At 31.8% G+C, this 18,129-nt stretch overlaps 1 protein-coding gene across 1 annotated transcript; it reads right to left on the minus strand.

Moving 5' to 3' along the window:
* Window positions 1–3,323: 3,323 nt before the first annotated feature.
* LOC115976632 (DNA (cytosine-5)-methyltransferase DRM2) lies at window positions 3,324–14,334 on the minus strand. The gene is made up of 10 exons (XM_031098051.1): window positions 13,868–14,334; window positions 11,357–11,402; window positions 10,985–11,122; window positions 9,662–9,761; window positions 9,535–9,581; window positions 7,506–7,622; window positions 6,950–7,049; window positions 5,136–5,227; window positions 4,201–4,929; window positions 3,324–3,954 (listed from the first exon to the last, which is right to left on the minus strand). Exons 2-10 carry the CDS (start codon window positions 11,357–11,359, stop codon window positions 3,523–3,525), a joined length of 1,758 nt encoding a protein of 585 aa, XP_030953911.1. The 5' UTR covers window positions 11,360–11,402; window positions 13,868–14,334; the 3' UTR covers window positions 3,324–3,522.
* Between the last annotated feature and the right edge of the window lie 3,795 nt (window positions 14,335–18,129).

Below are 18,129 nucleotides of genomic sequence, written 5' to 3' on the forward strand. Positions count from 1 at the left end.
CACGCTCTGCATGTGCTATAAGGCTTTTTTTTTTTTTTTGAGTTTAACGTGATTTTTCAATTTGAATTTATCTACTATTAGTGAGGTTACACTAGAAGAGATTTTTAAGAAACTCAAATTTATGATTTGAAATATAATAAACTGTTAAGTTTAATGTGTGCTAGTTTTTAGGGGGAAAAATGTTCTAAAGTTGTAAAAATGTTGTGGATATATCTTTTCTCATATTTAAATAGAGAGTATAATAATTTTTAGAAAAAAAGTTTCTTTGATATTTTTTTTTTTTGAATTTTATTGAATTACAATTTTAACCTTATTTTTTATTTTTTAAGAGTAAGGATTATCCAATTAGATTAGGGATATTTTTGACATTTTTTAAAGCCATAACTAAAGTTTAGATAGGAAAATAAGATGAACGTGAGAGGAAAAAAGGTTCAATTTTAGGAGTTCTCTTATTTTTATTTTTATTTTTTAAATTGGGGTTGTTTAACTTTTATTTGGATGAAAAAGGAATAAAAAATGCTAAATTTTAGGGAATAAAAATATGAATGTGAAGGAAAAAAAATACTAAGGGTACGTTTGGTATACTGAATGGAGATTACGACAAAAATTGTAGTCTCTAGTAATAAAATGTATTGTAATGTAATAGCTAAACATAATCATTAGTTTGGTTATGAGTTATAACATTAGAATGAAACTTAACATTTATTTTAGGAAATATCTTACTCATACAATTATATCTCTTTAAAAATTATTTATTTTAAATTTAAGAGAGATATGTATTATTTTTTATAATTTTTTATTTTTATAATTGTTAGATGTATATGGAAAGTTTGTTTATTTGGAAATATATTAAGTTTTGAAATTATTACACTTACTAAGGAATAACTAATACAACATTTTAAAGAGGAATAGTTATTCCTCATTTTGAAGAATAGCTATTCATAAGGAATGACTATTCCTTGTAATAAAAACATAACCAAACTAAAGAATAACTAAATCATAGGAATAACTATTACATTACAGCGCCTATTACAGTCTACCAAACATGCCCTAAATTTTAGGAGGTTTTTTTTTTTTTTTTTGAATTCAAAATGAAATTTATTATTTGACATTTATGACCCTATTTCTAAGATAAGTTACCCTTAATTAATGAGGGTATTTTTGAATCACAAAAAAAATATAGTTGAGAATGTTCTTATAAATAGTATAGATATATAAAGAAATATTAGTAAGATCACAAAGGCCACAAAATATTCAATTTATAATCTAATATCAAAATATCAAAAGGAAAATACTAAAAATAATATCAAAAGCAAAATGAATAACTGGCATTACTATGTATCTTCTTTCCTTTCCTTTCGATGTCCAAATCCTACTCACTTAAAAAATGTATTCAAAATATGAATTTGACTTATCTTCAGTACTTTTTTTAACTGAAATCTCTTATTATTTTTATAAGAAACTGGCACATTATCTGCTAACAAAATAAAGTGGAGATTAAAACCTATTACTACTTGTCATGGTACATTTAAAATAAAATGATATATCCAGTTAAAAAAGTACTGGAGGTAAACCAAACCCTAAAAATACTATATAAAAATAATATTAGGGAATACTACCTAGATAACAAGGGCCACAAAAAACCCTATTAGTGATCAATTTTGATTACAAATTGACTTAGTAATTTTTTTTTTTTTGAGAAAGAAGTAATTTATGTAATTGATGTCACGTTTTGACGGCATAATAAATACTTATTTTATTTTTATTTTTTTATGTTTAAAAGTTACACATTAGATTGTAAACACATATAATTTTTTTTTTTTGGTAAGCTAAACACATATAATTTATACTATCCTAATGCCACTTTTATCAAAATGTCACACCATTGTTTCTAGAACACTTAGGTTATGCTTAGTTGGAACTTAGGAGGATAAAAATAAAAAAAGTGTAAAGATGGATAATAATCTTCTATTATATATACTTATTATAAAAGTGAAAGATAAAAAACTGGATAGGTAATTTTGTAATTTTATTTTAAATGTCAATTTCCATTCCATTTTTGAAGACAATTTCCATTCCATTTTGTTTAAATACTCCAGCCACTTTTTTTTTCCCTCTTCCTATTCACCCCCAGCCAAATAATAAAAAGTCACAATACTCTCCCTTTCCCGTCCACTCACTTTCTTCCTTTTCTTTGCTTTTCCCTTTTTTATTTTTTAAATTAAAAAAAAAATATTTGGTGAAGTTCTAATAACATTTTCTTTTTCACCTTATAACAATGTTTGAAGGTCGTAGGTGAAGGCAATTCATGCTTTGTACCCTTAACAATTAATCGGTCTTCATGGTTGTTGTCTATCATGATTCTTGAACTACTAAGCATAATAGGCCCATTCACCATTATGAGTCAAATATAAATTGTACCCACAAATGTGTCAATAGAGGTAATTGTCCCAAATGATGATTGTCCACTTGTTGCCAACATGTGAAAGAAATTGGAATCCATAATTTCTCAACTTTTTCATATCCTCTCAAGAGGGAAAGAGTAAAAAAAGAGTATATGATCAGCTCCTAACAAGTAACCTGACTCTCACTTCGTTTACCTTTGAGAGTTGTTTTATTTACCCCTTGCTGCCTGGCAAATCTAGACAAACAAGAAACAAACATGCTATGCAAAACAAATCTTGGGAACCATGGACTCTACTAAGGAACATTCTTTCATTAACTCCACTCTTACCTTACCACAAAAAACGGGGACACAATGATATCTGATAGTATCGGAGTATGAGATCAGCAGCACTTGTTTCTCATAGGATTTTATCAGCTTAGGCAGAATGCCGTGCTGAAATGCGATTGAGAAAATTTACGGACAATTCTATTGCGTTACAACTTTTATCACAACCTTTACCACAACCTGATATGAGTAGCGGAGAAAAAGTAGTGTATCTATGAAAAAGTAATAAACAATCTATGTGAAAGTAATAGTCAAACCACATTTAAGGTGGAAATTGCTGTCCCCTCAATGTAATTACTGCAATTTCTTGCAAGTACAGAATTACATAGATAACCTTTGTTTTGACAAACAAATGGTTCTAGAGATTCTCAGCAGGGCTAATCCTTTGGGGAAAAGGTGCAATCCTTGCTACGGGTGCGAGAGGTCCTGAATTCAAATTGTTTCAGATTTGACCATTCATTCTTTGAATGCCCCTGCCCAGCATCAGATTTATCACGCAATTCCAACATATTCACAGCATAAGAAAATAAATTTTACTACAACGAAGTGCTATGATCCTCAAAATGTTGAGAGGACACTTCATGTTGGTAAGATGTCATTAAAGAGAATGCTTACTCCAACAGAATACTGGACCAGCATCACAAACATGGAGAGATATCCGGTCAATAACTTTTACCTTCCTTTACTAATAATTCCTTCCATTGAAACAATCAGAAGCTTAAAAAGATTTTGGCAGGTCATGTTTAACTTAAGAGAGAAAGCCCCTTTACAAAAAATTCATTGATTTTTTGTCATGATACATTTGACCAATTCTTGACCAAATCTAGAATACGAAAGTAATCATAGAAGAGTGCAGACTCTTTACCCTCAAGTCCATCTCGATGATGCCTGTTGCTACCTGCAAGATTATTACATGGGCTCCCACCAACTACAAGATCAAATCCACCAAATGAGTTCATCAACTGCTCCAACCGGTCACCATTTAGCTGCTGCACATCTGCAAGGTCAATCAAATTCCCTTTCTGGTTTGTTTGCTCCCACCAACTCCTGACAATATTTCTATTTACTTCTGAAATCTCAACCGACACAACATTCTTCAAAGGGATACCAAGTCGATGTAGGGCTACTTCTGCACCACCTATCCCAGAGAAAAGAGAGAGAAGATTGATGCCTCCTGGGAACATGTCTTTCAAGACTGAGAGATGGTATGCTACTGTGTCAACCTGAAAATAATTTATCCAACAGCCTAAGTGACTTACAATTCCCAGGGATATTCTCAAGCAAAGAACCACTCAAAATTGGAAAAAATTCAAGGAGAAAATTAATTAACAAGCATTTCTGGTATAAAATAGCTAACATTCTACAAATATTTTGAAATCATGCAACATTTCAAGATATTCATGATTATTTCATGTATTATTGACCCATCTTAAAAAAGGAATAATAAAGAGATGGCAACAAATTCCCACCTGGAATGAATTACCAAGTGATTTATATCTATCAGTTCGACTTATTCCACCTCCCCTTGTGTGGTTCCTTGGAAACCCCAAAAGCATTTCTACTTCATCAGGTTCAAGTGGGGCAACCTTATTCCTCCCAACCCAGACCAAATTCCATTTTCGACATTCATCAAGTACATACTTTTGAACTCTTAGAGGTGGTTCACCATCATAGTCTTCAAGTGCCTTTCGGATCCTCTCTGTCAGTTTTGCACTACCAATACAAGTTTGTAAGCAATTCAACTTTGTTCTCTCATCCCATGAAGGCCACCATTTCCTTGTTAAGGGTAATGCCTCATGAATGGTGTGTGGTGGAAGTGGAAGGAGAGGAAACCTGTTTTGGATTGGAAGATTGTGAACATAGCCCCTTTTCCTAGCAGAAGCACAAAAATATTTTGAATCAACAAATTCTGGCTCCACGTCATATAGGAACCGTGAAATAGTGGTCCAAACGCCTTTAGGAGCAAGCGCCACATTCTCATAATAGAAATAGGGAGGTCCAATAGCTGCCTCTGGGAGTGTTCTATGAATTGTAGGGTGTGATTCATTAGGGACACCAAATCCAATCATTGGATTTGGGAGACGAATTGTTTCATCATCATCAAGGAGTGCCTGCTTTTTTCTTTTCCACATCTCATAATCATACTGCTTTCTTTTCTTGAGCTTAGCGGAAACTATGCATGGAAGCTTAGGCCTCGGCTGTGAAAATAGATGAAAAAAAAAATCACCTTTGACTCTTGATATTCAATATGGTATAAATAGAATCAGTAGAAAAAACTATGGTTCAATACTCCATTTATACAGGAAAACAAACTAAACATATAAAAATAATTACAAAGCTTTAAGTTCAATTTTTTTTTTTGGTGGTTGAATTTATACCCACTTAAAATAGTCAAATTAATTACCTTTTCTTCAACAGGCAGATGAGCATCCTCTACCTTAGAGATTTGAGCAGCACAGATAAAATCTGTCAACTCCACAAGCGATGCGTTGAGACCTGAAGTATTTGGAGGGCATAATAAGGCCAAGGACAAAAGAAACAGCAGAAGCACATTCTGATATAATAACAAGAGATTGAAGAAGCTTTTTGTACAGTCAACTAAGATAGCCACTAAAGAAGACTGAGGAGAAGGAGCCATAGAAGTACATATATATTATCATTATTATGGATAACACCACCTAGAAACCAAGGTCACTGAGTAAACTCGGATAAAGATGGAAAAATGTCCCACCTCACCTAGACCAGCCCTGCGCAACTTCTCCCAATCCCATCCCACATGAAATTTATCTTTTATACATAGAGATAGATTTTACCATCTGCAAAATACTTTTCTTTTTTCTAAGTACTCTCACCGTTGCCTATTTCCCAAAACTAAACCTAATCTAGTCATGCTACCAAAATATTTGAATTGCTGCCTCAAAGACTAACAAAAAAATGAAAATAAAAATAAAATTTTTCATTTACTTTGTATTTTTGGGAGATTCCATTTGAACGCCACCTATGTTCTTGCACAACACTTCCTTTTGGTGTTCTTTCAAACCTTTTTTATTACAAAAACCAAGTTTTAATCTCAAAACATTGAGGTCGGCTATGAATCCAGATAGACTAATTAGGATCCTAAAACATTTTTTATTACATTAAAATTCTTTAAAAAGGGGGGTAAAATGGAAGTATGGTTGCCATAAACAACTGTCAAGGGTTTATACACACTTTTTCACTCAAAAAGCACTCCATTCAAATAAAGCTTTTACTCAGCAAAGGCATGCATCATCCCAGAAGTGTTACATAGAGCTTCTCAGTAAAAATAAAACTAGATGAGTGATACGCAACAAAGATACCTTGAAACTGAAACCTTCATAGGTTGTAGGGAGGATCAGAGGAGAGAAAGGAATGAAAAAAATAATTTTAGAATATTCCTTCCTTACCCTTGTTTGGGAGTTTAAATGGAGGGAATGGAAAGGTCCATTCCCTTATTTGGAAGTTTAAGTGAGAGGGAATAAAATGGATAGAAGGAAACACTCGTTTCTCTTTATTTCCTCAAAACCTCAAATTTTCATTTCTCCCAAAATTGAGAGGAATCATAGAGAATGGAATGAGGTTTAATAAAATTTCACTAAAACTCCCAAATACCCTTATATATTCAGCCCTTCATTTTAAAACCAGGGTCTAATATTAATTTTGTGATTAAATGATTTCATTCATTTCCCTCTATATTACTCCCAAACAAGGTTACTTACCCCTCATTCCTTTGCATCCCTTTATTTTAAAACCTCTAAACAATGTTACTTCATTCCTTTCTTTTCCATTCCTTTCCATTACTTAAATGCATTCTATTCTATTCTATTCCATTCCTTTATGAACTCCCAAACAAAGTGTCAATGACCAATATAAATGATGAAAAATTTAAACACTCCAACCAATACCTTGTCATGTGAGATATGGATGATGCAAAATGAGCATTGATAAAATACAAGCAGCAATGCAGCATAGCTAGAGTACTTGACTTAAACAGCTAGATCCTTTGTTTTAATTTTCCAGGGCTGTTAGGGTGTAAAAAACCCAAATCTTAAATCTTCTTAAGAATTTTTCCCTACTAGGGGTCGTAGTTGGGGTGTGGGAAACTAAATCTTAGATCTTCACAAGATATGACATGATCATGGACAAAAATGAGTAAAAAACTAAACCATTTCAAAATATGCATAACACTGAAATACGCACCACATCTCTCCATTGCTATTGAAGCCTCATCTCTTGTGTACCCCATACTCATTAAGGATGATAATTTATTATCCTCATCAAACACGGTATTTGTGATTTCCTGCAAGATAGATCCAATGTATATGCATATTATCAGCAAAAAAAAAAAAACGTAATTGCAATTGTCATGATCCTACATGTCCCTCGTATGTGCATCAATGATTGCACAACTTTCAACAATATTGCAGAATTATATTTCCATCTAGGTGGGTAGGAAGACAAGAACCACTAGGAAGCCATGCATAATAAAGAGTTGCTGGTGGGCTCATATTTGCAGAAGAGTATATTAGATGAAAATTGGTTCAAAAGTCCATACAGTAAACATCATCTAAGTAATTAGTTTAGCCCAAAAAAATAAAAAATAAAAAATCTCTACCTCATGCATAATAAAGAGTTGCTGGTGGGCTCATATTTGCAGAAGGGTATATTAGATGAAAATTGGTTCAAAAGTCCATACAGTAAACATCATCTAAGTAATTAGTTTAGCCCAAAAAAAAAAAAAATAAAAAATCTCTACCTCATTGTCAGACCAACTGTCAACATCAGAGAAACCATCCAGAAAGCTCCCATCGCAATCCAAAGAGTAATTATCAGAATCAATATGTTGCTGTTCTTGAGGAGATGTTTCAAGAGTCTGCAAAAATAATTAATATAAAGGTCAGAAATAGATAACCCCAAATGGCAGATTAATTCAAGTTGTGAAAGGTGAAGCACTAGGATGTTCACAATAGAATCATATGCCAGACCACAGACAATAAATTCTGGTCTAACAAGGTAGCCAATCATTAAGCCATACAAAAGAATTTTCAGTCCAATGTGATAGACAATTTATTAGGCCACTCAAACCAGATAGGGAATGAGCAAAACGTAAGTAAGTCTTGGAACAGTTTACAAGTGAATACCATCCATATTTACGGTTCCCCACTCTCCCCTCTCTCGAAAAGATGATCCCCAATTTTTAAAGAGTCCAAAAATACCAGGTTACTGAGTTGGGTTTGTGATAATTTCCATTTTTTTTATTGGTAAGTTATACATGCACCCAATGGGTCCTGAATCCACAACCTCATCCTCTACCTAAAACTTCTTAAGGGGAGGAGATGCTAATTGAGCTAGAGCACATTGGCAGTTTGTGATAATTTCTAGAATAAATATGCTTGTAACAAGCAAGATGAGTCCCAAAAAAATCAGGGAATTCTTTATTAATAGTACAGATGGACCTTTCATATAGTTGAAGTCAATTGTACTTTATATGTTTTATCAATTCTTTCTCAATTTGCTTCATTATTGTAAATGTACTTATTAATAATTTTTTTGGTCACTTCAAGTGCAGATTCCAAAAACCAAAAAAAAAAAAGAACTTACTTATGTAATTTTTATTTTATATTATTTAGTTATAAAGAATAATACATACACATATATTTTAATATTTATACAAAAATAATATAATAAAAATATTTATTTAATTTATTACTTAAAAAAATGCATTTGGAGTTAAACAATATCGTTTAGTTCATAGAAATAGAATCTGCATGAAGAGAACGGGGAATAACATGGTACTATGTAGCCAAGACAAAAGTAGCAACTACATCATCTGAGAATTAGGAAGCTATTAATAAGTGATGCGAAATGGGTTTGCATGAATAAGAATTAAAATGAGAAAAAGAAAATCTTAGGCTACACCACCTATGGGTGCTTGGAATCACCGAAGCTATAGAGAAAACTCTTTTAACTTTTTCTTTTTTTTAAATTCAAAATTGTCTCAAACTATACCTATAGCAGATTCTTCCCCCACCCCCAGCCTCATTTTTAGGGCTTCAAGGATTACATAAAGTCACAATTACATCCCATTAAATCCTCAACAATATCGAAGCCCAAATTTGAATTCAATAATTAATAACTGATATCATGTATAAAATGAGTAAAAATCTAAAATAATTTTGGTTGTACTCCCCACATCACTCCTTGGTTGGTGAAGACCTCAAATTTGAAGCGCTTATGATAAGAACTTTTGCAATTAACACTTGCAAAAACTCTTGGAGCACTTGAAGTTGTACTAAAACCAAAGAAGCTTTTTGTCCCACTGTATTAAATTCATTTAGAATGATCATATCAATGGGTGGAATAAATTATACAACCTTATCTTGACAGTGGGGGTGTGGGTTCAGTGGTGGTTTTTACAGTTTTGGGCTATGACAAAGACTTGGAGTACACTATAAAACGGGTTTGCATCAATAAGAAATAAAAAAGGGTAGGGGTGGGAGGGAAGAAAATCCTAGGCTTCACAACCAAGCTTTAGAGAAAACTCTTAACTCGGAGATTTTATATTCAAATTGTACTGTCTCAAACAATTCCTAGAGGTTGTTTTTAATGGCTTCAAGGTTACATCAAGACATAATTACGTTGCATTGAAAAAAATCCTCAATAGCATTAAAGCACAAATTCAATTAAAAAATTCAAATATGAGATCAGGTATCTCAAATAAGTACAAAATAAAAATAATCAATTCAAAAATAATTTTAATTGTACTCCCTGCATCACTAACTCACCGAGTATGTAAGGAGTGTATTTAGAATTGAATCTGTATTGTCCTCTCCTGGATATTCATCAGAGAAGGGTTATTTATAATGCTTATAAGTTAAAAACATGTGCACAAAAGTAAGATAGAGCTTATACCATTTTCCTGAATTGCTTTTGCAACCATCTTTTCAGTAAAGCCCATCCCTATGAACTTATCAAATAATTTGGAGTTGGAGGAACCAGCAGATGAGCTTGCCTTGAGACATAAAAACAAAGATAAATAGTTATTTAATGAACAATCTGTATTTCTACATAAATCTTCTTGTGCACATAAATGAATGAATATAGTATTTTAGTAGTAAGCAATTTTGTATAAAAATCATTGCATGTGGTTGAAGCCAACCAGAAGGAAGTATTTATTATGAATAAATGAGGCATAAATAATTATCTCAAACAAAGGGAACATATAACATATGCATATGCATTCTTATGGATGATGAAAAGTAAAAATAATAACCGGCTGGATTAACATATTATCGGAAGCCAACAAGTCTATGCAGCTCAATAGAAATGCAACAAGGTACCCTACAAAGTAAATAAATGCATCGAAAATCTTCATAAATTCCACAATATGAATTCAAGCAACAGAGATGTTGGTTTCCTTATGGAAAAGAACATATGGTAATCCTTTTGTATATTATGAATTATGAGAGGGCATTTAAACAAGAAGAGATAGAATTTTGTGATATCCCTCCAAGACTAGACCACAAATGGAATACCTATAGACGCTAAAGATTTTTATGATCTAGGGAAAATCCTTAAGCTTAGTACAATAAAACATATGCTTAACAAGAATGAACCTCAAGAGACAACATTGACAGTCACACTTAAATCTTGGATAACCAATTAAATTATATGCTTAGATATCTACCACATCTATCTGTTAAGTTACTTGAACCATTTTGGTTAAACATGTTCTTTTTTTTCCTTTTCCTTTTTTTTTGTTTTGTTTAAATTGTCGGAGAAATGCATTAACCAGGAACATCCAACAATAAACTGACTAATGAAATTAAAAATGCATAATCTGGTTAAATTACTATCTAAAGATGGATGATAAAACCATATGAACAAGTACATACAAGATTTTTCAGAAGCTGGTTCAGGAGAGAAATATTTTCAATAAGAATTGGGCAATTCTTTTTTAACAATATTAAGTATATGCATGACACTTGACCAGAAATCAGTATCTCATTTCTTTTGTATATCATTCCTTGATTTAATATCCACCAGATGCCTCAAATTCACATTTGAATATTTCCATGATACTAACAAATATGAAGTCTTCCATCTCAAGCCATCTTCATAATTAAACCATAAAATTCAATAACTGGAACCCTTTTGCTACTAATTTCAACGCCTGTATATAAATATTTTGAATGTTGAAAACAATAAGGAAATTCAGAATAGGCTGCTATTTACCTCCCCAGAGCCAGTAACAGTTTCTTCATTTGGAGGTGTCAAACTTGAAGAAGAAGATAAAGAGAAGTCATCAATTTCCCGCTCGTCTTCACTGTTCCAGTCACAGTTGTCACCCTCAACACCAGAAGCATCCCCATCCTGCTCAAGTATAAACAAAAACACAGACATGCATGATGTATTGAATTGAAATCACAGTTGGCAGAAATATATAGATAACCAAATCGGTTTTGTTTTCCCCAATATTTAGTTATTTACTGGTCATTCAAGCCATTTTCGTTTGTAAAAAAAGAAGAAGAATTATTATGAAAGTAAAATAATACCAAAATTATATCTATTAACAAATATAAAGCTATAATGAGTAACAAACAGTACCATTTCTCTGTAATCTCTAGCTTTGTGCAAAGTTGAGGTTTCCAAGCTGCTCAGGAATACAAATAAGGAAATAAGTACCAAATAGAGGCATATTATCGTGCAATAAATCATTACAGAAGTAATGACAAATATTAAATTCCAAAAGTTTACATTATGCACCTTATGACTTATATAAACTGTTTGCTAATAGTAGATCAGGACCCAGGACAATACTCAAGTCCCATAATAAATTTATGAGGTGAGATGTTAGGATGATCACATAACTTTGAATATCAACATTTTCTTTGTTCAAATATACGCTAGAACTTATCAAATCAAGTGGGGCCATCAGTTTTTAGTCCAAAACAATTTGACCAAAATCTTTTGGTCAAATTTGATCAATATCTTACAGAGTACAAGCCATCATAACCAATTCACTGTAACGCATAGAATCAGTTGTATATTCTTATAAGCACAATGTAAAAACAAAAATATCTTCTTCTTTTTTTAAAAACAACAATTTTCCACTTTTCCATCATCTCTACCAAACACACATGATAGAAAACACAAATACTTTCTATCCTCCCACTTTTTTATCCTCTCAACAATTTCCATCCTCCCAACCAAACAAAGCCTAAAGGACAATGTAACTAAATAATCATGACTGTAGCCTACAGATTTTCACAATCATAATGACAACACCAAGCTTACATGTCTGATCATACAAGGTTGGTCATGTTTCCTGAAAGCATTTCTACATACCCAGCAGAGCTACCCCAAACATGTAGCTAAAAAATGGGAAAATCATAAAATTTATGATAATTGACATAAACATTAAATTAGCAGCTAAAAATCTTTTAAATCGATTTCCCAATCCAAAAAAGTGAAAGAGTCCATAACTTAAACAGAAATACTCTATTTATAAATGGAGTCGCCCAAAACTTGGAAGAATACAAGAGCTTGTGGATTGCACTAACTGCCATACATCATCGTATGTCTCTTCCAGAAAAAAAGAAAATGAGAGTACAGAACCCTCTGAAATGAAAAAGTTCGAAATTGATCTGACCAGGTTACAAGCAATATATAGCAATAGCTATGTCTGCAGATATAGGCCTACCAATCATCTGTCTATATATCCTAGTCCATAATACTACTAATTATTAACATACTTTGGGTTCATGAATACCTGCATTTGTTTTCAGTGTCCAATTTCATTAAGGATAGTCTGTGTACTTACTTAGTAAAACAATACAAAATGAAAAGTTTCTCAGATTTTGTCATCTAACATGAACCAATGCAATGATTATTTATCTACGCTTTCCAACAAATGTTTGTACTTAAAAGGACTTAACACAGAACACAGAACTTCAGATGCTAATCACACCAAAAATCAGGTCAAGCATGAATTTATTAATGTTAAGACCACTTAAAACGAATCTATCAGATCTCTAATCTCCTATGTGAACTCAACAGCATTGATTTGCAATCAACCAAACTCTCTCAAATATAACATTTGCACATGTACACATTTTCCTCCAAACCAGTTTTGAGGAATCTCTTCCAACCCATTATGTGGTGATTCATAAAACCATCCAGGTGTGTTAAATAACATGACTCGTTAAATAGGATATGTGACTAGAAGATTGTGTGAATGATCCACGTAGTGGTTTGGAGGAATTCTCTCCAACCCAGTTTAGAGGTAAACTCAGTCATTTGTTCATACAATGACTCGATACATCCTTTGCTCATACATTGACTACTCAATGCCTTATCCAAAACCAATTACAAACCTCGCCAAACACAGCCCGAAGAAAGAATGTGACTAAATTAACCCTTATCAATCATATAGATCCCTAACTAGAGCCTCACAATTTGAGAAATGCTAGGGACACACCCATTTCCACACCCAAAATCCACACCCTGCTTACGTGTCAACTTTTGATTGGATTCCAACACTTTCCCATGGGTCCACCACATGTACTTGAAAAAGCTGAAATCCAATCAAGAGTTGACACATAAGCAAGGTGCAAGAATGGGGTGTCCCTAGCATTTCTTTTCACAATTTATTTCCCAAATGTTCCAAAACCCTCTTGAAGACTTGGAACAACATAAAACCCTAATTTTCAATATCCCAACCTCTTTGTTTTGCACCAAAAAAACAATTATCCTCCACAATATTCAGCAAAATAAACCTAACACATCCGTTTATTTGCTAAGAAAAATCTGAGAAACTCATTTCCAAGAAAAAAGAGAGAATCCCAGAACCCCCCTCCTATTCTGCATGTAGTTTAAAATTCAATGAAATGAAAACCCCACTTTCAAGTGAATCGTACAGTCCAAGACATTCTCTTTCCCCCAAATTCAAAACACAAAAAATCCAAAAACCACAAAACAAAAGAAATACAATCTCTCCATTTCTTGGCAACCAAACAGAGAATAACAAACATGCTTAAAAGTTAACATCTCTAATTATCAACAAAAAAAAAAAAACCGAAAATCTTACTTCCAAGAATAACGGTTAAGAAAATTTACCTCTCCCAGACGAGAAAGCAAGAAACCCTCTCTGATTCTGAAGCTACTTCCGGTAAAAACAATAATGTACTACTACAAAGCCTCTGTAAAAACCTCCATGGTTCAGTTAAAATTTGAACCAAACTTCTTCTTTTTTTTCTTTTTTGGGTAAAAACCACAAAAGAAAATTTTGGTCAGAGAAAGAAGACCAAGCTACATGCAAAAAAAAAAATAAATAATCTAGAGCGAGAAAATCTAGGAGAGAGAGTGTGTGTGTGTGTTGTTGTTGTTGATGTAGGTAGAGAGAAAAGAGGCTGTGAATTTTTGAGAAGAAGAAGGCTTTGGAGCGCGAGTAGTGTGGTGTGGTGTGAGACCTTCTTTTTCCTTTCGTTCGGAATCTGGTGCTCGGGTTGCGGTTAAAGCGATACTGTAGAGTACATTCTACTCGCTAATTTGAAAAAAGTATTTATACTCGCTCGTTCCGACTCTCGTTTAAAAAAACGTGAAAGGTTCGAAAAATGCTGAAACTGCAATGATCATAAATATATAGTTATTTTTATATGGAGCCCACGAAAATATTAGCTATTTTCTTTTTCCTTTCTAATTTTTTTTAAGTTATAATAGAAAGATAGGAATGAAAGGAATGGAATGGATGAGCGAGTACGACAAATTTGTACTCTTGAAAGTAGGACCAAATGTCTTTACCACATATTTGTTTAATGCAAGCTGACACATATGGAGGAGAGAGAAAGAAAAAGAGCTGTTACAGTCAAAGGTCCATGATTATGTTCACATATGAATTTGGAAAATTTATGAAAAAATAATAATAATATGTTTATTGAATTAATCCATATGTAAGTGATGTAATAGAAAGTTTTAACTTTTAAGTAATTATATTTATGCTTTATATGCTGAATAAATCTTTTTTTGTAATTAAATCTTCTAATGTATTCTTCTTTTATCGTTTTTGCTTTTTAACCACAAAATAATTTTTCATATTGCTCTTCAAAAAAAAAAAAAAATTTTCGTATTGGACTTTAATCATAAAGTTGAGGTTTTTAAACAAATAATATTCATGATTTAATTAAGTATATGAGTGGGTTTCAGTTAGTTTAAATAGTAAAATTTCTGATAGTTGAATAAGAGATATATAGTTCAATCTCCTGATCGGTGTCTTGGTCTAATGATAAATAGCTATCATCAGGAGCAGACGCCATAAGTTGAAAATCTCTCAAAAATTAAGTATATGACCTGCTAACTTTTTTTTAATATATAAATATAATAAATTTTTAAATTTATAGTGTGTGATGATTTTTTTTTTTATCACAAATTTCTTATATCATTATAACTTGAAATAGAATAAAAAAAATAAACATATAGCTTAATTTCGTAGTTGGTATACCTCGTTCCCCCCACCCCCAATGTCATAGGCAGACAGGCTCTCACGGGTTTCAAATAACGTTATTGTGTTTTGTAATATTGTATGATTATTGAACTAAATCGATAGTACTACAATTGCAATTATATATTACTTTTCAGTTTTTCATCAAATAAGCTGTCTCAGTGAAGCCTTGAACTCAAACAGCATGATTGTAGATAGAAGGAAAAATAAAAGTTATAAAAGAAAGTTATATGAATATATGATTTAATTATTAGTTATGACGTACAAAATCAGTTTCTTTCCTAGCAAGATTCTTCAAATCTTCCACGTACCTTCTTGCCTTCTTGGTAGGTAACGTATAATTGCCTCTAAATATTCCCTTTTAACTCTTTTGAGTTTTGAAACAAAAGCAAGAATTACCAATGTGTGTTTTTTTTTTTTTTTTAAATATAAAAATAAATAAATAAAAGCAATTGATGCCCGTCTGCACCAAAAAGCATAAAAAAATTTGAAATTTAATCCTTATTTACATCAAAAATCAATTAATATTTTGAACTGATGATAAAAAGTAATTATAAAAAACAGACACTATAGACTAAAAACTAAAATATTGGTGTGAAATATGACCGCTTAAAATCATCTGAAACTTTGGGGGAACCAAAAAAAAAAAAGACAGTTTTGTTTTAAGAGCTTTTATGATCTTTGGTAATAACAATCTAATCACATCATCATGTTTGGCCACAATCTCTTATCTTATTTTGTAGTGTCTCTCTATTTATTTGAGCCAATCTTGTTTTTTATCGGTCGACTCTAGCTAAAATACCCAAATGAGTCCCTTCTTTTGAATTAAAATCACTAGGAAAATAAAGCCCAAAAATGTAATTACATATTTTCCTTAGCTGGTCTCCACTTTCCACTCACCAATTATCAATGCATGTCACTGTCACCATCACCACTACTGTCCACCAAACTTTTAGAGGATAGGACATTTGATCAGTATGCATTTGATTTAACTTTTTTACGATGTATAAATTTTTAAAACCTCACAAAATTCACACTCTTTTTTCAAATATAAATATTTATTTATAGAAAATAAGAGAAATGGCTCAATAAACGATTAACAGTAATTTTTACGTTTTATATTTATTTAAGTTCGATACAAACCTTCTGTTGTTCAAAAAGTTCGATGCAAACCATAGCTTTGTAATCATCAATACGAGGATGTCTCTATAAATGCCAGACAGCTTGGTGAACAAAAACTATTGAGGTGATTCAGACACCAAAGTGAAATCTTCTTGATGCGTTTTACTTTTACGCATGACCAGTTGAAATAAAAAAATATAAAAAATTTAAGAAGAAAAATATATACAGATAAGGGTTAATTGAATAGAATCTTCTTGTAATTATTTGTTATATGCGTTAATTTTTTTTAAGAAAGACAAAATATGTTTGTTAAGATAATTAATAGGTTATTAAAGTGAAAATTACACCTTACATAACATAACCAACTATAAAGATGTTGAATGTTTGCTGGAATTTTTTTTTTTTTGGAAAAAAAAGGGGTTTGGCCAAGACATAAAAGTTTTATAACTCAATTAGTATAGATGTCCATGATTCAAATCCTTCTTCCACATTATACTTATTAAATTATAAAAAATAAAAATGAATTGTTTGAAAATTTTGTACCGGAAAATAAAAGTGTAAAGGTGTATATATATTGGATAAATTGATGTGTAATTTTTATTTATTTTTTTTAAATTGAAGTCATGGTGTTCTCCTTATAAAGGAGACCAATCAACAACTGAGTTACAAAACTCGACATTGTTGTAATTGTAGTTATTCATAGCAAAAATACAAAGGTGTTACTAAAAGATTTTGCCAAGATATTTATGCAAAAGAAAAAATTTATATACAAGACCTTAGGTGCAATACATTAGATTTCCTAATTAAATTTAAACAAACAGTTGCATTTTATTTAATTGTCCTTGAAAATGATAACATTATTTGTGTTTATATTTGTTGGTTAATATAACCAAGTCTAAGCATTTGAATTTGATTAGTGAGTCTAATATATATATATATATATATATATTGCACACCTAAAACATTGTATTTAAAGTTTAGGCACAGTAACTATGAAATTAATTGGCCAATAGTTCTAAATATATTAATCCGTCTGAGATTTTTTTCTTCTATCCTGTTATTTTGATGAATGAGATTTATAAGTTGAGAAGGCATAAAATATTTACCTATAGGGCATAGAGGGTACAAAGGCTAAACACATGAAGAGTTTAAAAAACTATGGCTTTGCATTTGTTTAAAAAGACGGGAGAAATGTATTAAAAACATGGCACGCCTATTCAAAAACAAACATTATAGGCCTTATCTTGAAGAAAAAAAAAAGGTTAGGAGTAAGGAATTTTGAACTTTTGAACATCAATATATCAAAAACACCAAGAGATGCCGACCAATTCAACTACAAGACTTTTAGCCCTCTTAAGAGTCTTCTTAAGATTTTAAGAATGCCTAACTTGTTCATGATAATTACTTGACGTGTATGAGATTAATGGTCTGTTTGAATTAAGGAAGAAGGAGAGGGAGGGAGAGTAGAATAGAATAGAGTAGATTTGATTTAAAATTAGTCTATTTGCAGCCAACTTTACTCTACTCCCCCTTCTCCCCCCCTCAAATTCCACCTTACCTCCACTGTCTGTCTATCTTAAAAGCTAATTTGCAACCAAGTGTTTTAAGGAAAAATACATTTAACCCCCCGTGATCAGACCATGAATATGGCACCTGCCTAACGTAATTTGTAACTCACAACCCCTATGGTCGAACTTAAAAAGTATTTAAGTCCAATGATGCTGATGAAATTGACGATGATTAACTTGAAAACAGGAAA

The sequence above is a fragment of the Quercus lobata genome, chromosome 2 (assembly GCF_001633185.2).
Source record: "Quercus lobata isolate SW786 chromosome 2, ValleyOak3.0 Primary Assembly, whole genome shotgun sequence".
NCBI lineage: Eukaryota > Viridiplantae > Streptophyta > Magnoliopsida > Fagales > Fagaceae > Quercus > Quercus lobata.